At 38.7% G+C, this 22,215-nt stretch overlaps 1 protein-coding gene across 5 annotated transcripts in view; it reads right to left on the bottom strand.

Moving 5' to 3' along the window:
* The window catches only part of LOC117906946 (probable magnesium transporter NIPA6), a 49,255-nt gene that overhangs the window by 26,083 nt on the left and 957 nt on the right, over positions 1-22,215 (bottom strand). For 3 of the 5 annotated variants that reach the window (XM_034820238.1, XM_034820240.1, XM_034820241.1), the window contains exons 3-8: positions 22,080-22,170; positions 21,579-21,739; positions 21,352-21,479; positions 20,182-20,319; positions 1,526-1,618; positions 1,331-1,448 (exon numbers count right to left, since the gene is read on the bottom strand). In XM_034820238.1, the coding sequence (XP_034676129.1) occupies positions 1,331-1,448; positions 1,526-1,618; positions 20,182-20,319; positions 21,352-21,479; positions 21,579-21,739; positions 22,080-22,170 (729 nt within the window). Of the gene's footprint in view, positions 1-1,330; positions 1,449-1,525; positions 1,619-2,582; positions 2,656-20,181; positions 20,320-21,351; positions 21,480-21,578; positions 21,740-22,079; positions 22,171-22,215 lie in introns of those variants that run through there. The other 2 variants (XM_034820242.1, XM_034820239.1) reach the window with 2 other exon arrangements.

Here is a 22,215-nt window from a genome sequence, read left to right as displayed (position 1 = left end):
GAGATCAGAGAGACTATTCTTTTTAGGGGTCATGGTCTCATAAACCCTGCAAATTCCACAAGTTGAGTTATTAGGAATGGAACTTTCTCCTTTAATAAACTTAATTTGAAAATTAGGGTTTAAAATAATCCAATCAGTTAAATTATACTTAAAAGCTATATACTTAATTGTTTTCTCAAATGTGAAAACAACCTTTAAAATTCCTTGATTCAAAATATCAGTTTTATATATATATATATATATATATGTATAATGAGCTTCTTTCAATTTGTGTACACAATTTAAAGCTATGAAGATCTAATAGTTCCAAAGTAAACAATAATTACACAGGAGGGAACCGATCATTGTAAATGGTATTAAAGCCGATCACCGACTCCGATGTGAGACTATTTTTTTGATCTCACAAGGGGTGTTTATCTATTTGGTCTTGCAATCCTTTAGGACACAATGAGAACATTATGTCTGTATAAGAGAATGATTGTGATATCTCACATCCAATAGGAGAAAAAGTTTTTATACCATATATATGAGCTTCTCTTACTAACGTAAACGCATTTCAAAGTTGTGAGGGCTCTTTAGGCCCAAAGCAAATAATATCTACATATAATGGAATGGGTTTTCACAATCAATCTATTTCTTCCTTTCCTTTTTATCATAAAGTGCATTTCATACAATTAACATGACTTCTCCAAAATAAATTTTTAAATTTGACTTTTTTTTTCCTCTTAAAAACTATATAAACAATTGCATCATATATGATAGACAATATCTTGTATCATTTTATCATGTACCATATTGTGTATCATATATGCTTCATAACATACATGTAAGATGACGTACTTAGAGAAATTTTGTTTATATAAGAAAAAGTATCATAAGTTTTTCACAATCATAAGAGCAAGAAAACCACAGATACACAACCTCGATGCCAAGAATCATGCATCAGATAAGTCCAAAACTCAATCCTGGAACATCCCAATCATGAATAGGGGAACACACCTCTCAGCCAAGCTACCTATGGCAGCACATGCCCACACACACACACAAACTTATATGCGCAATCATGAGGGTTGACAGGTTTACTGGCATGAATTTATAAAAATTAGATCCAATCTACTGAAAGAGGTTTTCAATTCCCATGAGCATGGATAAGTGCAACACAATGCCTATGCATGGTACTTATATGCACAATCATGAGGCCACTCAATGGCATGAATTAATACATACTGGATCAAATCTACTGAAACACCTTTTTAATTCCCACAAGCATGAATAAGTGCAACACATTGCCTATGCATGGTTTGTCAGAGATTTTCTTGCATGTACATACCTGTAATAAGAGGTGGATCCGGTTCTCTTGTACTATGCAAAACCATAGTGCCAGAAAGCACAGTTATGAATCCACACAGCACTGAAACAATACTGCTAGCACTCTGACCAGACCAATCCTAAAATAACAGAGAAGTATGTTACAGTTTAAAATAGAAAAGGAGGAAGCATTTCAATATATTGAACATGGAAGTACCTTGAACATTATGGCACTGGCCAAAATTGTGAATGATGTGAACAGAGCATAATATATTGGAGAAACAACCGCTGTGTTGAATGTATCCAAAGCCTGGAGACAAGCCAAACTCAGTCATTAATCTAGATTGTTTTCTAAAACAGACCTTGGCAGACTAAGAAAATAGCAAAAATGAAAGTGAAAATGTTCACATCTTTAATCAAAATGGTAGGCTCTGGCACTAAATATTGCTTTTCTAATTCCCCAATATCACACAATCTAAACATTTTTAGCATTTCCTCGAGCTGGTATACAATAAATTATCCACAATATGTTCTTTCATGGTCTCATTACATTCGTATTAATGTTGTCTAACTGCAAACTCAACTACTTTTGAATCTAACTCAATAGTTCAAATATAGCAGGAAAGAATATGACAGTTCTAATAAGCACATTATTCTTATCAATCTGAGAGGTCGTAGAATCCCAAATATTCCTCGGTTCTACATATTTATTTTGATGAGATCCACTTCAATAAAAAAACATGCTGTTAATATTTAAATAAAACAAAGAATCCAACCATTACTAAAACAACAATATGACACTTTAAGAAACTGAGAAGCAGCAATACAGAGACTTGACTTGTCTTTATCTACAAAACTCAAACTCAGCTAATAGATCCTAACTGGTTTTGACAACCCAAACCAAAACCAAACCTCCTCCTCCATCTTTCCACACGGTTCAACAAAACTTTTGAAAACAGAAGATCAACCCCAAAATCCACCAATTCTGTAAACTACCACCCGGTAATGAGGAAAAAAATGCAATAAGGAAAAAAAAGAATGAAAGTAATCATGGCCTTCTGAACCATATGTGGTGGATTACCGTTTTGACAACAAAGTAGGTAGCTCACTTTTATACAGTCTATAATCCCAAGAGAATAGAAGCTGACAAACTAAAAGAAAATATGAGAATGCAAAACGAAGAAGATTATCAAACTTCCAAATATGAGACAAAATTCTCACAGTTAAACTCAGAAAGTGCAAAACACAAAACAAAGAAGACCAGTATTAAGTACCTTTCTTCTGATTAGTTAGCATGCTTTGATTTGAGAGTATATACTCCACCAAAATAGAAAAGAGGATGCAACCCTGCATGTAACATCTATATCTTATTGAATTTTTCAACTTGTAGCTTTTCTTTGAATGTGTTACACTTCTAAGACCATAAAACATTAGTCTTGTTAAGTAGCCAATTTTATTCAAATGCTTAAACTATTAGGTAGTGAGTCGACCATGTACATCATAAAGCCCTAACACCCTACCACAAATGCAATCTCACCTGCACATGGGCTCAACAAATGCCAGATTTCATCTAAAAGTTTAAACTGTTTGATAATAGGCCAATACACATCAAGCTGAACTTAGGCTAAAATGTACCTTAAAATATCAAAGGATAATCTCCATCCAGATGCTTATTAGATCTATTTGGGGCAAATGGGATTAAAAATTAAAATAAATAAATAAATAACAAAAACAAAACAAAAAAAAAAACAAAGAAAGGGCCCTGAACCTTTCAATGGTGTATGACCACATGCCTTCAGTTAAATGTGAATAAGTGGTTCACTAAGAGTAGAATTACTTGACTTAAAAGATGAAGTCTATAACTTTATGGAACATTAACTTGGACGCAACAAAATTTGGTTAACTGAATTCTGACTTTGATCTGAAAGTTAAGCTTTAAAGAACATGCAAAACGCATAAACAATCATGATAATAATTAAGCATGTGGATGTGACACAACCTTGTCTGGTTAAGCCTTCCTATTAGAGACGCTCACTGTATGACCAATGGCCCATATAGGTTTATGTCAACAACCAAAGTGAACTCTTAACTTTCATGAGAACTCTTAAAGTAATTACCAAGTACTAATTAGAAGGGACCAATAGATGAGAATTTAATACAACCTGCATCTGACTAGGTAATTCATCTATCCACTCAACAAAAGGGAACCCTGTGATCCCATTTTCCATTTATTTTCTGTTTCTTTTAGTTAACCTTGGTCAATAGCAAGGAGAAGAAAAGATGCAGCAGGATTCTCTATTCGCTAATAAAGTGGAAGAATTAAAATAGCAAGTTACAGAAATTTGTGAAACTGGAAACTGGAAACAACATCAAATCCAGTATCAAAGTAAAGGTTCCAGAAATCAATTTTCAGTATCATGTATCACAAGGTAGAGCCTTGCTTTACTTCCCATGGGGTCCAATTTCCCAATTTATTGCCTATTTCTTTTAGATAACCTAAGTCATAGCAAGGAGATAGGAAAAGATGTAAAATGATTATCTATTTGCTGATAACTGACAATGGAGAATTCATATACCATGTTGTGATATGGAAAAATGTGACCTTCAGAAATAGGGAAAATGCTTCAAGTAAGTGAACAATCTTACAAGTGAATAAGGCAAAGTGACTTTGGGAGTTGGGAAAAAGAGATCACTAACATGCAGGAACTAGTAATAATAATTGAATGCAGTGTGTTAGTAAATGTTCCACGAAAATTTTCAGTATCATGTATTGTAAGGTAGGCTAAATTTTTAAATAAAATGAAAAGAAAAGGAAAATATATTCAACACTTTCTAATTTCATTCGTCATTACCTTTAACAATGAATAGGGATGACGGTGTGGTTTTTCTAGGTATCCACCCCCAATAGGACAGGTTTGTGAAAAACCTAATTTGGTTTGAAAAAATAGGGCTAAGGCAGGTCTTGCCCTGTTTATATATGATTAAATAAAAATAATTTAATTTGATTTTTTCTTTTTTCTCTTTTTTTAACACAATTTTTTATAAAAAAAAATTATATCTTTTATAAATATAGTATAAAAACTTATAAATTTTTATCTATAAATTATATTTATTTTTAAAATCATTAGAAATTTTAAAATAATAAACAATTAATAGAATTAAATGGGGCAAAGTAGGACGGGGCTTGTATGGAAAATTTCTCTACCCACATCATTTAAATTTTTGTCAAGACAAGGATGGGAATTAATTTATATAACTAGGGCGGAGATTGGATGGGGGCAACCTGCCTTGAACCCGTCCCGTTATCATCCCTAATAGTGAATCAAACTACATTTAATTGAGCCAATATCACATTTTTCGATACCACTGTTACCACTAAAGTTGTTGCCCCTTATGACATATGCCCCTTCATTGGATGGGAGGTGACCTTCACTACTCACCATCAAGCAACCTCCAATCAAGTATCAACTTTTTCTAATATGACGTCCTTTTTATTTTATCTATATATGTCATGATAATAGAGAAGCATGAGATGAAAATTGTTGCTGCTTTCATATTGTTGCAATCATCACACACCAATCTGAATTGACCATTAGTGGGGTTTCGTGGGTTTCAAACCTTCTCAATAACTAGCTAACAAAATTTTCTACAAGAAAGAAGGGCATCAATGCTTGAATGATTTGCTCAAAGATCTTAACTAGATTAACCTTTCCTTTTTTTCCCCAAGTTTTCAATATATTTGTTTATTTTTTCATAGAAAGCAAAACCATCTTTCATTTTTTTTCTTTTTTTCTTTTTTTGTGGTGTAAATTGCTATGACAACAAAAGTGTCAATACAGGGTGAACCCTAGTACATGGAATGCAGTGTTTTGAAATGTTATCGAGGCTTATGCCTTGAGACCTACCTCAAGGCTAGACTATCTAAATTAGCCTTCAAGAGATAGCCTTAGGGTAATTAAGGCTTAAGCCTCAGCATAACAAGACTTAGAGCTTTGAGGTTATAGTCTCAAGACTATTAAGGCTTTAAGCCTTAAATATTCAAATGGTTTTCATGGGTTTGGAACTTTTGTGGGCTTTTGGTACATACTTTATAAGAGGTTTAAGCCACAATACAATGATTTTTAATGGGTTTTATCCTCTTGTGGGCTTTTGCTTATGATAGTATAAGTTTCATCTTAGTCTAGGCTTGGGTTAAACATTTTGCAAAATAACAGTTTTGTTTACTTCCAATTGTCTCTTTAAATGGAGGGGGAAAAGGGAAATTTGGGTTAAACCTTTTTACAAAATAACATTTTTGTTCACTTCCAACTATCCCTCTAAATGGAGGGGGAAAGGAAGATTGAGAAGAAGAAAAGGGGGAACTAGTGAATGAGCTTGTATATAATCATCATCTTATTATTTTTTTTATTGGCAATAATAATATTTTGTAACCAAGCGCCAAAAAATAAAATAAAATAAAATAGTGTACCAAGGTACATAGGTTGTATACAATGCGCGCTAAAGGATCAACAAATAGTCTATCTTTTAGCAAGAACTCAACCAACAACATTATCTTATAATTAATAAATAAAGAAAAATACCACTAAAATTGATGTATGAAGAAAAAGAATGCATTGAAATTAACACTAATGGAAAGGATGATAGAGAATTGGATATAATTATGATTCATTGAAGAATCCGACTAGTAATAGTGATGATAGTGCTGAAGATTATTTGATGTAATCACAAGAGAAAGTTGAACTTTAGAAAAGAGGAGGAATTAAATTAAAAATTATTGACAATGACAAACAATTAATTTTGTATTTATGAATTTTATGGTTTTTTATTCTTTAATGTTAATGTGATTTTATTAATATTTTTTATGATTTTTTTGAGAATATTATTATTATTTTTTATTTATTTGTTTAAGTTGAGCCTTATGCCTCACCTCATTACCAGGATCCTCTTACTTCCTACAGGATCAACACAAATTCAAGATACCATTACCCATCCACATTTATTAATCGATAATGATATTTCCCCAAATCTACTGAGGCCCTTTCTCTATAACTAAGGAAAAAGACATATGATTTGATCCTTGAGGGCTCTCTCCAAACACCAAACATCATGCTAGAATTAGGTTCACCCCATTTCCTATCAAGATTCACGCATATTCACTAAAGGCCTCCCAATCTTTCTGCATGGCTTGCTTCACAAACTATCGTACCCTTATACATCCTTCTGCAGATCCCCACTTCTAGTTCCACAAAATATTCCTTAATCACTGACCTTAACAACTTATCTCATTCAATAATGAACTTCTACAGACACTTGCCTAATAAAGCTCTATTAAGGACAAGCAAATTTCTAAGGCCTAGAGGCCTAGCCCTCCACTTTCATAGGAGTATGTCTTGTAGACCATCTCATCAAGTTAGAAAAAAATTCATGTTTTTTTCTTGTTATTGCCTCTTTTTTTAGGGGATTGCTTCTATTTTTTACTTTCCCCTAGATCTAACATAGGATATTGTTAAGAGAGAGAGAAGAAAACCTTAATTCTCATTCATATATAATTGACAACTTACAATTGAGAAATATATATATATATATATATACAAGCCTAGGAGAACTAACTACCACACATGTAACCTATATTAAAAAAGGAAAGACTGTACACTATATATACATTATATTCAACACTCCCCCTCAAGCTGGAACATATATGTCATATGCACCAAGCTTGTTACAAATGTATTTAATCCTAGGACCTCTGAGAGATTTAGTGAAGATGTCTGCTAGTTGATCATTTGAATTAACAAAACTTGTAGCAACACATCCTGATGCGATCTTCTCTCTAATGAAGTGACAGTCAACTTCAATATGCTTAGTCCTTTCATGAAAGACTGGATTGGATGCAATATGTAATGCGGCCTGGTTATCACAGATGAGTTTCATCTGTTCATCCTTTCCAAATCTCAACTCTTGAAGAAGATGTCTCAACCATATGAGTTCACATGTTGCCAGAGCCATAGCTCGATACTCGGCTTCAGCGCTAGATCTGGCCACTACATCTTGTTTCTTACTCTTCCAAGATATTAGATTACCTCCAATAAAAACACAGTACCCTGAAGTGGAACGTCTATCTGTGGGTGAGCCAGCCCAATCTGCATCTGTGTAACCAACAATCTGAGTATGACCTCTGTTCTTGTACAACACACTTTGGCCTGGTGTGTTTTTGATATATCGAAGAATGCGGATTACGGCATCCCAATGGCTATCACATGGTGACTGTAGGAATTGACGAACAACACTCACAGGAAAAGAAATGTCTGGACGAGTAATGGTGAGGTAGTTCAATTTACCTACGAGTCATCGATATCTCCCAGGGTATCCTAAAGGCTCTCCCTGTCCTAGTACAAGTTTGACATTCGGATCCATAGGTGTGTCTACCGGTTTACAGTCTAACATACCGGTTTCTTCCAGGATGTCTAAAGCATACTTCCTTTGGGAAAGGACCACACCGGAACTGGATTGAGCTATCTCAATTCCCAAGAAATACTTGAGTTTCCCCAAGTCTTTAGTCTAAAAGTGGGTAAAAAGATGTTGCTTTAGTTTCTGAATACCATCCTGATCACTACTTGTAATGACGATGTCGTCCACATAAACAACCAGATAAATACACTGCCCCAAGGAGTTATGATGATAGAAAACTGAATGGTCTACTGTACTGCGAAGCATGCCAAACTCTTGAACAACAGAGCTAAAACGGCCAAACCATGCTCGAGGAGATTGTTTCAAGCCATATAGAGAACGGCGTAACCTGCACACTAAACCAGACTCCCCCTGAGCAACAAAACCAGGAGGTTGCTCCATATAAACTTCCTCGGCAAGATCACCATGAAGGAAGGCATTTTTAATATCCAACTGATAAAGAGGCCAAGAACACATAGCAGCCATGGAGAGAAAGCAAACGGACAGAAGCAATCTTGGCAACAGGGGAGAATGTGTCACCATAATCAGAACCATAAACCTGAGTATGGCCATCAACCTGACCATCAGGACCAACCTTAACTGCGTAGACCCAACGACAGCCAACTGTAGATTTACCAGAGGGTAAAACAACAAGATCCCAAGTACCATTAGAGTGCAGAGCAGCCATTTCATCCACCATTGTCTGTCGCCAGCCTGGATGGGAAAGAGCTTCATGGGTGCTCTTTGGAAAAGAAACAGAGGATATAGCAGAAATAAAAGCAGAATAGGGTGAAGATAATCGATGATAACTCAAAAAATTGTAAATAGGATGAGGATTACGAGTAGAGCGAGTACCTTTCCGAATAGCAATGGGTAAATCATCAAGAGAAGGCAGAGCCGGGGTAGGAGAAGCCGAAGGGGTAGGAAGTGAGTCAGCAGGTTCCTCAGCAAAAGGGAGAGGAGCGGCGACACGAGGGCGACGATGATAAACCTGAAGTGATCGAGGAGGCACGACAGCAGCTGGGGAGACAATGGGAAGGGGCAAGACTTCAGAAACAGGAAGAGACTCAGAAGTGGTGGAAAAGAATGGTGAGTCCTCAAAGAAGGTGACATCAGCGGAGATAAAGTATCGATGAGTCTCAAAGGAATAACAACGATAACCCTTCTGAAGTCTGGAATATCCCAAGAAGAGGCATTTCATGGCTTTGGCAGAAAGTTTGTCCTGTCCAGGAGTGAGAATATGAACAAAGCAAGTACAACCAAAGACACGAGGAGGAAGGAAATAAAGTGGTTGGTCAGGGAAGAGAAGGGAGTGAGGAATCTGATCGTGTAAGACAGAGGAGGGCATACGATTAATCAAATAACAAGCGGTAAGAACAGCGTCCCCCCAAAAACGAAAAGGAACATTACTATGGAGGAGGATAGTACGAGCTGTCTCAACAAGATGTCAATTCTTGCATTCAGCTACCCCATTTTGTTGAGGAGTATGAGCACAAGAAGACTGATGAAGAATCCCATGATGAGACATAAACGAAGTAAATGGGGCTGAAAAATATTCCCTGGCATTGTCACTGCGTAACACACGAATAGAAATATTGAACTGGGTTTGGATTTCAGCATAAAATTTCTGGAAAATAGAGAAAACTCAGCTCGATTTTTCATTAAAAATAACCAAGTACATCGAGAATAGTCATCAATGAAAGTGACAAAATACTGAAATCTTAAAGTAGATGCAGTCCGACAAAGACCCCAAACATCAGTGTGGACAAGCTCAAAAGGAGACTTTACCCGATTATTCAAACGCTTTAGGAACGAGACACGAGTATGTTTCCCAAGCTGACATGACTCACACGGAAGCGACGACAAAGTGGACAAAAAACGAGGGACCATCTTCTGGAACTTGGAGAGACTAGGATGACCTAGACGATTGTAAATGAGGAGAGGAGCATCAGTGGAAATGCAAACTGCAAGAGATGAATCTGAGGTGAGGTGATAGAGGCCTTGAGACTCACATCCTATGCCAATCATCTTCCCCGTACTCCGGTCCTGCAAGGTCACAAATTTATCAGAAAAGGTAATAGAGCAATTAAGAGTACGAGTGATTTTGCTGATGGAAATAAGATTAAAAGGACATTCAGGAATATAAAGGACAGAAGTGAGAGGTAGAGAAGGCAAAGGAAGGGTCAACCAATACCTTTAGCCACAGTTTGAGAACCATTAGCTAAGGTAACAGTAGGTAAAGCAGAGGTAGTAGTAATAGAGGAGAAAAGATCCTTATTACCAGATAGGTGATCAGAAGCTCCAGAATCTAGAATCCAGGGTCCAAGAGAAGATGTGTGGGTAAAGCAGGCAGAGGCATTACCAGGCTGGGCAACAGATGCAATAGAAGCCTGAGATGTCTGAGATGCGGAGGAGCTCGGAGGCTGAGGCAGCGGAGAATCAGAGGACTGGGCCATATGGGCAGTGCGAGGAGGCCGTCCATGTAACTGATAGCAACGATCGCGAGTGTGGCCAAGTTTATTGCAATAGGTGCAATGAGGACGTTGGCCTCTACCTCGGGTACCACTGCGTCCTCCTCGAGAGGTAGTTTGAGAAACTAACACAGAAGAATCTGAAGTGCTATCAGATGGCAAAGTCTGAGTGGACGAGATACGGAGGAGGCGAGCAAACACATCATCCAATGACGGAACTGATGAACTACCAAGAATCTGATCACGAATAGGCTCAAGATCCGGACGGAGGCCAATAAGAGTAAGGACCATGAAGAACTTGTCAAGTTGTGTTTGTTGAGCCCCAACATCAGGAGTAAGAGGCATCACAGTCAAGAACTCCTCCTTAAGAGAGGCAATCTGACCAATATAAGTAGATAGATCCAAGTCCTGTTGGCTGATATGGACAATAGCAGAAGCCACCTTATAAAGACGCTGGATATCATTCGTATATAATCCTTTGGCCTGAGTCCAAAATTTAAAACAAGTTTTGTAGGCCCGAAGATGAAGAAGAATCCTGGGATCAACCGATTGCCATAATACACTACATAATTGTGCATCTATCTTCCTCCACTGTACGCGGTCAACCTCAGGGATATCTGCCTCCTGGGTAACCAAGTGATCCTCATATCCTTGACCCATAAACCAAAGTTCAACAGAGGCAGACCAGGAAAGATAATTTTCACTGCCAACCAATTTCTCCGAAGTAATCATAGGAGATCCAAATATGATAGAAGAAAAAATGGAAGTTTTAGTAGCCATATCCACTTATCTGGAGAATGAAGTATGTTTGGATCAAAGAGAGCCCTAATACGGCTTCAGATTGCGGCGTGGCACCACCGAAAAAGGGAGACGGCCTCAGATCGCGGCGTGGTACCACCAGAGAGGTAGAAGAACACTTCCCAAGGCACGTGCAGGGATTGGGGTGGAAAAAAAGTAGCCGGAGCTTCGCCGGAAAGACTGTTTGGAGGGCCGACGGAGACAAAAATCCCCAAAAGAGGTACGTGCAGGACTCTGATGGGAAAACCAGGGATATAGGGAGGCTGGTCGGCGTCAGGCGAAGCTGGAGGAGGAGGTGCGTCGCCGGAAAAGGCCTCACGCGCCCTCACACGCCGGCGCGTGAGATTCAGTCGTCGTCCGTAGAAGTGCGTGTGGCCGGCGCGTGGACTGTTTTCTGGCTCCGGTGCTTTGGGAAAAGTTGGAGATCTCCTCCAGGCGCTCCTCTTGGTGTGGTCGGTGTCGGAAAAAGATGTCGCCGGAAAAGTTCGCCGGAAAAGTTGCCGGCAGTGAGTGTTTTCTGACGACTATTTGAATAACCGGAAAGTTTTGGGAGATGGGGAAGGTGACCGGAATGAAACACGGTCACCGGAAGGTTTCCCAGAATGGATGACACGGGGAAACTGAAAAGAATTAGGTTTTCTCCCTTGGCTCTGATACCATGTTAAGAGAGAGAGAAGAAAACCTTAATTCTCATTCATATATAATTGACAACTTACAATTGAGAAGTATATATATATATATATATATATACAAGCCTAGGAGAACTAACTACCATACATGTAACCTATATTAAAAAAGGAAAGACTGTACACTATATATACATTATATTCAACAGATATGAATGTTATATTAGATTAATTTTGCAAAATATGACCATTCTTGAATTAACCATAAAAATTGGACAAGCCTCTATTACCTCATCAAGTTTTTTTTTTTTTTTTTATCAATAAGCAAAAAATTATATTGCAAAGAGGCGCTAAAATAGCGACCCACAGAATTACAGTATAGAGAAACTCACCCCCTTACAAAAGGACCCAAACAACAAGGAAAAAACAAAAAACCTTCTCCCTCATCGCAAACACACCCAATCTATAAAATCTATTAAGGTCGAAGGACCATCTTTTATCCACAATTTGGTTTTCGACCAAAGTAAATACACAAAAGAAACTTTCAGCCTTTGAATAGACAGCACGCAATCCTCAAAAGCAACTCTATTCCTAGCCTTCCAAATGACCCAAAACAAGCATAACGGTCCCACTTGTCACACCACCTTCCTCTTCTTACCCACAAAAGAGCCCCTCCACCCTAAAAATGTTTCCTTTACCGAAAAAGGAAAAACCCAAGATACTCCAAAAAAAAGAAAGGAGCAACATCCACACTTCCCTTGTTTTTTCACAATGGAGGAGGAGGTATCAATCGACTCTTAACACGTTTGGCACAGAAAGCATCTATTAGCCAAAACCCAACCCCTCTTTTGCAAACGGTCCAAGGTTAGAACTCTTCCCCACAAAGTCTCCCAAGCAAAGAAGTTTAATTTGGGTTGCACACAAGAGTTCCAAATAATCTTCAAAGGGAAAGAAGCAAGAGACACCGGCTGCAAAGCCCTATACAAAGATTTTACTAAAAAAACCCCATCCTTTGAATGCATCCACCTCACCCTATCCTCCTCATCCCCACTAACCTTCTTCTCATCCAAGCAACAAAGCAACCTTTCCACTTCTTCCAACTCCCAATCATTGAAAGGTCTATTGAAACGAGGAGTCCAACTTCCCCCCTTTCCCCCACGACTGTCCAAACTTCATTTACCTAAGCCTCTTTGGAAGTTGCTAGAGCAAATAATGAAGGGAAATCCTCGCACAAAGGGGTGGTTCCACACCACTTGTCTTTCCAAAACCTCACCTTCTTACCATCACCCACCACAAAGCCAAAAGAAGGGGTTACTAGATGTCCCATCTTACTTATTGCTTTCCACAACCCAACTCCATAGGCCTCCCTAGCCTCACAAGAGCTCCACCCTCCTCTTTCCTCCCCGTATTTCGTACTAATCACTTCGTTCCAAAGGGCCTTTCTTTCATTTGCAAAGCGCCAAACCCACTTGCCAAGGAGAGCCCTATTGAAAGTCCTAAGACTCTTAACCCCCAACCCTCCCTTTCTTTTGTCTACACACACAATCGGCCACCTTACTAAGTGCGGTTTTTGCTCAAGAGCCCCACCACCCCACAAAAAATCCTTTTGAATCTGCTCTAATCTCATTCTAACCACCCTAGGTAGCTGGAAAATAGACATAAAATAGATCGAAAAATTGGACAAGTTACTTCGAATTAAGGTAATCCTCCCCCCTTTTGAGATGTACTGACGTTTCCACATAGCCAATCTATTTTAGAATCTTTCTTCTATTCCATCCCAAGCGACAACAGATTTAAAAGGAGCACCCAACGGCATTCCTAAGTAGGTGGAGGGCAATTTTCCCACCTTATAACCGAACTCATCAGCCAACTCTTTCACATTCTCAACTCTACCAACCGGAATCAGTTCACTTTTTTCTAGATTCACTCTTAACCCTGAAATTGCCTCAAACCACATTAACAGCCAGCACAAATACGTCAACTGCTCCTCCTTTGCTTCATAAAAAATCAACGTATCATCAACAAACAACAAATGAGAGACCTGGACCCCTTCACCCCTTCTTCCTCGAACCAAACAAGGCGACAAAAAACCTCCAAAAACTACTCTGTTCAGCATACAACTAAAAACTTCCATCACAACTACGAATAAGTAAGGCGAAAGGGGGTCTCCTTGCCTTAAACCCCTTGAGCTCTGGAAAAATCCAATAGGGCTTCCATTCACCATAACTGAAAACCTAGCAAAGGATAAACACCACTTTATCCATCTACGCCACCTTTCCCCAAACCCCATCTTCTCCAACATCGCTAAAAGAAATGACTAGTCCAGTTGATCATAGGTTTTCTCAATGTCTAATTTGCAAAGAATCGCCCCTCCTCTATTACTTTTGAAAATGGAGTCTATTGCTTCATTAGCAATCGACACTGCATCCATAATCTACCGTCCCTCCACAAAAGCATTTTGAGACGTTGAGATCACCTTAGCTAACACTCCCTTCATTCTGTTAGCCAACACCTTGGCTAACCACTTGTACAACCCTCCCACCAAGCTAATTGGCCTAAAATCCTTCAAGTCTTCAGCCCCCCCTTTCTTAGGGATCGGCACTAGAAAGGTTGCATTCAGACTTCTATCAAAACTCCCAGTCTCATGGAATTGTCTGAAGAAGTTTATTACCTCCTCCTTTACAAAATCCCAACAAAACCGCCAGAATGCCATTGAGAAACCATCAGGACCTAGCGCTTTCTCCCCACAAAAACCTAATAGCACACCAAAAACCTCCTCCTCCGAGAAAGGCTTCTCCAGCCCCTCCACATCCAACTCTTCCAGCCTCTCAAAAACCAAACCATCCATACTGAGTTTCCAATCACCAAGATCTGCCAACAGACCTTAGAAAGCTCTGCTCACCTCTTCTTTGATTTCACTTTCCTCAGTGAACCACCTCCCATTCACTTTTACTCTAGGCAGCTGATTTCTTCTTCTATGAGCATTAGTCATCTAATGAAAAAACCTTGTGTTTCTATCCCCCTCCTTCTGCCAAATTTCCCTAGACTTCTGCCTCCACAACGCTTCTTCTTCTTCCAAAGACAGAGAGTGAACACTCTCTTCCTTATCCCAAAAATCCAATAAATTCCAAGCACTTTGCTTCTTAGAATCAATCTAACCAAAAACCTCTTTATCCCAACTTCTTAGAATCGGTTTTAATGCCTTCAACTTTTCAGTCAAAATGAAGTTGGTTGACCCACTAACTTGAATCCCCTCCCACCACTTTCTCAACACTTCTTTAAAGCCCTCCTCCTTCAGCTACATATTCTCAAATCTAAAAGGCGTGGGCTCTCTCCTCATCCCTCCCCCATCAAGAAGAATCGGAGAGTGATCAGATACCGGCCTAGCCAAAACAACTTGAATGGCCCCCTAAAAATGAACTTCCCAATCTTCAGAAATGAGGAACCGATCAATTCTCGACTTTAACCGATTATTAAAACCTCCAATCCACGTGAACAGCCCCTCCCCTGAAGAGGAGGCAAGTCTCTTAGTTTTAAATCCTCAACCTCTGAGAATCTCCTCATTGTCGGTGACAGACGGCCTCCTCTACTACGCTCAGAAAGGAACCTTATCATGTTAAAGTCTCCTGCTACACACCACAGCTCATTCCACAAACCTCTAATGGCCCTCACCTCACTCAAAAAATCTTCTCTCTCCACCTTCACAGTGGGCCCATACACTCCAGAAAAAATCCATCAAAAACCATCCTCACAATTCTTAAAGCGACAAGAGACTAAATATTTACCCACCTCCATCTCCACCATCTACAGCACCCTATTATCCCATAACACCACCCTCCTCCCCCTTGAATTCAAAGCCCCCCACTCCAAACATCTTCCTACCCCGAGACTTCTCATAATTCCACTAGTCATCTCCTGAGTTTTTGTTTCCTAGAGACACACTAAGTCCACCTTCTGAGTTTTAATCACATCCTTTATCAATTTTCTCGTCTCTATCATTTACCCCCCTCACATTCCACGAAAGGATTCGAAGCCTCATCTAACACACTCTTGATGACCCCGATCCCCTCCTAACCCACCGTAATTTACCGACCATTCAAGTTTTTTCAGCTCGTGGTCAAATCTCGAGGATCTCTGTCCTTTCCTCTTTTTTCCGCTCACCCTCTCAAATCGGTCTCTTCTTTCCCTCATTCTATTAAGAAGTTTCAAAATCTCACTTTCAAATCCCTTAGTGGGCATTCCCAAACAATGACAAAAATTTGCCAAACAACCGTACCTCCACAAATCCCCCCCCCCCCCCCCCCCCCTCTCGTTTTTCTTAACCCTTTCATCCCTTCCCTCTTTTAATGGGAAAGACCCATCATCAACCTTCTCACCAAGCCTTTCTTCCGCCAAACACACACTCAGAGGACTTATAGACTCCCCTTTGTTTTCCTTCAAAAAGGCATCAGCACCACAGCTCCCCTTTACCTCAATCAAAGCCCCCTCCACCCCAAAGAAAGGAGAAGAAGAAGAAGAGACCCTTCCCCCCCAAATGCAAACAGAAGAAGGCTCAAAGAAGGAATATTGGGAACCTTCCTCCAAAAGGCACGCATCCACTAGAGAAAACCTTCCTGACTCCCCTTTCTCCACTTCAAAAACCATCCCACCAGCCAGAAACTCTTCTGCAAACCACCCCTCAGATCGCAGTCGACAAAACAAAGTCTTAGCTTCTTTTAAAGGTTCGTCGACAAAGGCCCTATGTGGGTTCAAAGCTCAAATCGCTCCAACACTGGGCTGCCCCGCTTTCCAAATAGCCCAACCCATCCCTTAGAATGTTTGGAGGGCCATCCCAAGAAGCCCGCTCCACACCTCTGCTGGGTTGCCCCTCCTCCCAACACGCCCTGGGCCCGCTCGTCTCCCTTTCTTTTAAAGCCCAACCCATTCTAGAGCTAGAAAAGATTGCAGGGCCTTCACACTCCAAGCCTGAATTCCTTTGGGCTTAAACAACCTCACAAACGGGCTTGCAACTAACAAACCTAGCAGACCCCTCCTCACTTAAGCCCACCCATCCAATCCCCTTTTCTCCAGCCCCCTTCCCAAAGCTTGAAAATCCATCAGCTGAACCTATCGTCCCGTCTCCATCACCCTTTTCTTTCCCCCCATTCTTTCTTACTAAACCTGCCCCATCAACCTCTACTACACACTAACTCTCCTTCCCCATACCACCACTGCTCCTCGCGCACGAACCCACATCCCACTCTTCCCTAACCTTTTCCCCCTCTCTCCCTTTCAAGTTCTTCATCGGCACCACTGCAGAAATCCATGGCAGCACCTCCCACCACAATTGGACTGCATAACAATAAAAAATCACCACTAAATGCATCATCCCCGAAAAAAATTTGCCCTCGTTCTTCACCAAAATTCTGGCCCATTGAAGCTAAGAAAAATTTTTTGTTTCTTCATCCACCTCAATAAAACCTCCACAGCAGTCACCAATTCTTTTAAACATCTCTCCACTCCAACAGTGAAGCGGGAGCCCCACCACCCTCATCCAAACTTCTTTTGCTTAGCTTCCTAACTGCAAGCACCCCACCTCCTCACTCCATCTCTCTAAGTGCAGCAAATTATCCTTATAGCGGCGCGCCCCCCTCTTTAACACTCTCTCTGCCTCCTCTTCATCTTCAAACTCCAGCAAAAAGAAAGGTCCTCCCAGCTTCAAAACTTTCACACCTTTTTTAGGATTCCAGTTGCGCTCCCCCCATTTCCTAAACGAAACCATCTCCGTCTCCACCACCGACCCGACACCGCACCTTCCAACTAAGCACCGACCCAGCCCTTCCTCCCTACCCCTCAACCCTCTCCCTCCAACCTAAAGCCATAACGCATCTCCTAGCCTTCCAGTCAGTTCCTTAGCAACATCCACGAAGGTCTTTTTCTCATCCTCCACCTTTTTTCCAAGGCACCTTTCATCCTTGCCTTCTATTGTCACCACTTTCGTCTTTGATTCGACTTGGAGTGCCTCTTCAATCTTTACTTCCTCTTGAGTAACTACCCCTAATGCCCATAGTTTCTCAGCGAGAATGGCCCATCCTTCTAGCAAACCCTTTCCTTAAGGGAAAACTAAGCAAAATCCCTTAGTCTCTACATCAACAACAGAACATAAGACATATCTCCATGCCCCGTTTACATGCCTCTCCAACCTGAACTTTCTTCCTTCTTCCTCCCAGACTTTAACCATTCTTCCTTCCTTCTCCTCCCTGCAACATTCTTCAAAACCTTCCAACAGTTTTCTCAAACTTAAAGCTCCAAACTGAATCCAAGAGGAGAGACCTCTACTCCTCTCCACAATGGTACCTTTTAGCTTCCCTCTAACTTCCTCTATCGAAACTTCAAACGTCTTCGACTCTATCGCAACCCAACACTTTTCCCCTCTCATCTCAATATCTAACTGCAATAAACACCATAAAAATGACCACAATTCCAAACACACCTCATCAAGTTATAAGTGTTTCAATATTAATTTGTATAGTTCTATATATATATATATATAGGTAAATAAAGAGAGTATAATATAAAAAGAGTGCCCAAATGAGTGCACCAAAGTACACAAGACATATAACAACTGTCAAATGGCACAAGCCAAAAGGAGAGGAAAGACCAAAAAAAAAAACCTCCCTTTCTCATTGATTGCATGCATAATTAATGGAAAAATCACAAACAACATATCTATCTTGCTTAAATTGAAACTTGACACATGTCACAAGGCATATGATGCAAGACATCAAAATTCCTCATGTGACAATAATTCCTTCCAATAAAGTAACATTATAGTTGAGGGAGATCCACAAATAAAACAATGTCATATGTCACATGAGGCTCACACCAAAAGGAAGGCAAATAGGCTTCCAATCAAATTGAAAAATAATGTATTTTGATAATTATAATACAATTATAAGAATGAATAAAGGTGCAAAGCAAGCTAGAAAAAATTCGAACAAATCTTTTGTGGGTGGTGGCCTTCTTGAAAAGAAAATTCATCCAGTAAGATGCTGATTGTTTGTTCTGAAAAGACCATAGGGAGTTTGGGTGTGAGAAGCCTCGGTCCATCAAATCATACAACCCAGCCCAAGTTTCTAAAGAACCCTTCTCATTCCTTCCTAAGCTGATTTGGAACTCTAGAGTGCCTTCAAAGCTCTTTTGTTTTTTTTTTTGTTTTTTTTGGTTTTTTCTCTTCTGTGCCTAGGAGAAAGATTGAACTTAAGACCACATCATGAGGTTAGAGATTAGCCAATGGGTGTTGTCTTCGTAATAATGATATGGAATTGACAGCCCACATTCACATTCATGGCAAATGAGTTATAATTTGTGTCTTGGATTTTTCCCTCTTTAGTTATAGAAAACCTTCTCAGCTGGAACAGTTTTTTAGTAGGTACCAAGAATCTGCCAGTTTTTGAAGATCTTTTAAAGAAATAAATCAATCTTGCATAAAGTTGAAAGATGCAGTCCTAAAGTCTTCATTGTTGTGGGCTTTCATTAATTTCCCTCTTTGGATTTTGTGGATAACATAGGAATTGAGTATCTTAGCCTTGGTGCTATCATTTTGTGCCCTTCTTGTACACTGTGTTTGTAGATGGAATGCATCCCCTACAATTTTCTATGCGTCTTTTTATGCTTTCTGTTTATTTTCCTAACAAAAAGAGAATGAATAAAAGTATTAAATTTTGATAATCAAAATATAATTACCAAAATATATTTAAGCATTTATAAAAAAATAAGGCAGTAATATTGAAGAGGTTTAAGACAACCTAAATGTTATCTTTCCAACCTCAATAAATAGAGTAGGCTCCAATCTTTTAGAACACACTTCAAAAGGTCTAAGGCTTGCATTCAAAACCTTGAAGTTCTTCAAGTCTCCTTCAAAGCCTTCAAATTTAAGATCAGAGGTTCAAAGTTCTTCAAGTTTAACCTTGAAGATTCAAGTATTCAAATTTAGTTCAAGCTTGAAGCACCTATAATCCAAGATCAAGTACCTGAGCTCCAAGACTGCATATTTCTTTTCCTTTTTTTTTTTTTTCTTTTCATTGTTCTTTATTAAAGAAAAATCAGATGATAATTTCGAGATTGTACCTGTTTATTCAAGTTTATAAACTCACAAATTTGTCCACATTTTTCCAAACACAAACTTTGTGTGCATGGTCATAGATTTCTAGCACACACAATGACACCATTTTTAACTCTCAAAACCTCTTTGCAAGTCAAATATCTGCATTAAATGAAGTCCAAGAAAAGCTCATCCCAGTCAAGGAGTTAAAAATCCCCAGTCCAATCTTTTGGCCATTAGAGTAAGTTGTATTCTCATGAGCTGAAGTACAGAAAAAGTCGATTCTCTAATAACATTACACTTTTGTTCAGCATTTTTTATAGGAAACAACAGTTTTATTAGAAAAAATAAAAGGGATTTACACATTAGATGACCATTAATCTAATATCACAAACTTCTAGTATCACTTGTACCTTAAATAATTGAAAAAGAACAAAACGGAACTAACCTTGTTTAAATAATTCAACTGAGTGATAATACAGGTAATAGCAACCATTGCAAAAACCCATGTTTGGAAGTGAGCTACCTGGCTTGAACCCTCCAACGTGAGTTTTATTGCAATGCCTATAGCTTTAATACTCATAACCTGCAAAAAGAGTAAAGAGAATAGATATATGAAACCAATAGAATAGGAGCTAATCCAAGAGTAAATATCTTTTGTCATAGCACAAAAGAATGGATGCTTAAATGACATACACATACAGGGGTCTGCGTTCTGCAGAGAATTTATTGCATTAGACAAGCATATTTAAAGGGATAATACTTTGATGCAAACTGGCGAGGAGGAACCTCCTACTCTATTACATGACAGGGTTGATTGGGTTGATTGAGTATCTATTTCCACTATGTATTTAGTTATTATATGTCTAGAAGTACAGTGTATATGTATAGCACACAAAAAGCTTCCAATCTAATAATTAGATTATTTTTATAGAGAAATATATGATATATAATATGCGATAAAATAAAATAAAATACAATATAATATAAAGTGAAAAAAACAATACAAATACTGAATAATTAAAATAATAAAACGAATTTCAGATGTCATTTTGATCCAACAAAAATCTTACTATCTATTATCCAATTAAGATTAAGATATTGATTATTTATAAACATATAATTGATATAAGGATCAAAAAAATTTCCCCTTTTTGACGAATATACCCATGGGGAAAACCACAAATACATGACCCCTCCCCCTAGAACTGTTCTCCCATATGGCAGTAAGAGCATCTACAGTTGAGCTACCCCTATGGATTGGAATTTTTTAATCCCTACATTCTATTAATAGTTAATAGTCAACATTTTGTTTTTCTTGAATGATCTGATGTTAACACCTGCCATACAAAGGTATAGGAGGAGGTTCCTCTGTACTAGCAAAATGAATACAAAGACTTTCTAACTTTTTTTCTCTGATAAACAGCAGGAAATGCTCTGCTAAATATAGGTTTTCTCATCAATTCAATTTCTAGATTCTAAAATATTAGTTCATATTAATATGAGCCAGATATTACATCATCAATCTTGGAACATCGTGATTCTGACATCCATTGTACTAGATTTGATGTTGTTATAAAGCTATAAATAAAATGCTAAAAAAAGGGAAAAAACTAACCGTCAGAGATCCAATTATGGAACATATGCCAATATAAACCATTATATTTGTCTGCCCATAGCGTGGTTCACAATACAACACCAAGACCAAAACTACAGCTATTGCTGAGGCCGTGTACAAAAGAAAGGCTGGACCAATTAAATCAAACAATATCATTAGAGAAACTAAATAATAAAAAACAGAAATAAAATAAAAACAAAAAAAACATCCAAAGTTCATCCATATACCTGGTTGAGTTGCTAATTCCCAGATTTCTTCGACTGAACTCAAACTATGTTCACTAGGTGCATGAAGAACAATCAGTGTAGACCCCACTATACACAGAACACACCCATATATCCCCATTTTACGCAGTTTCTCTTTCAGTAAGAAGTGTGCTAAAACAGCACTGCAAATGCAACAAATATAATCAACACCATAAAGTTAACTATTTCAAACACTCAAACTGCATTTGGTTGTATGAAATTGGAGCCTGGTGCCTGGGAATTGGAAGCAGAGAGCCAGAGCGGCACCCATTCCAAATCCACAGTTTGTTTGTTGTTCTGTATGCCAATCAAATGTCATTTAATTTAAGTTTCATAGGCCCTATTTCTGCTAAAATAATTGCAAAAGAAAGAATTTCATACTCCATCGAATTGGAAAATCCAAACCAAATCCAATTCAGAGCAACCAAATGTAGGTTCACTAAGATTCAACATAACAGATCACAAAACGAAAATCCAGTTCACCTAACAATTATACTCAATGCTCCAAGTGGCGTTACAAGCACAGCAGGGGCGAAAATGTAGGCTACAAAATTGGCAATTTCCCCAACAATCACTGCCAAAAATTGAAGAAATACAAATACCCATATCAAATTTCCAC

The sequence above is a fragment of the Vitis riparia genome, chromosome 18 (genome assembly GCF_004353265.1).
Source record: "Vitis riparia cultivar Riparia Gloire de Montpellier isolate 1030 chromosome 18, EGFV_Vit.rip_1.0, whole genome shotgun sequence".
In the NCBI taxonomy this organism is placed as follows: domain Eukaryota; kingdom Viridiplantae; phylum Streptophyta; class Magnoliopsida; order Vitales; family Vitaceae; genus Vitis; species Vitis riparia.
The sequence above is the reverse complement of the archived record's forward strand: the minus strand, read 5'-3'. Positions and strand labels throughout refer to the sequence as shown.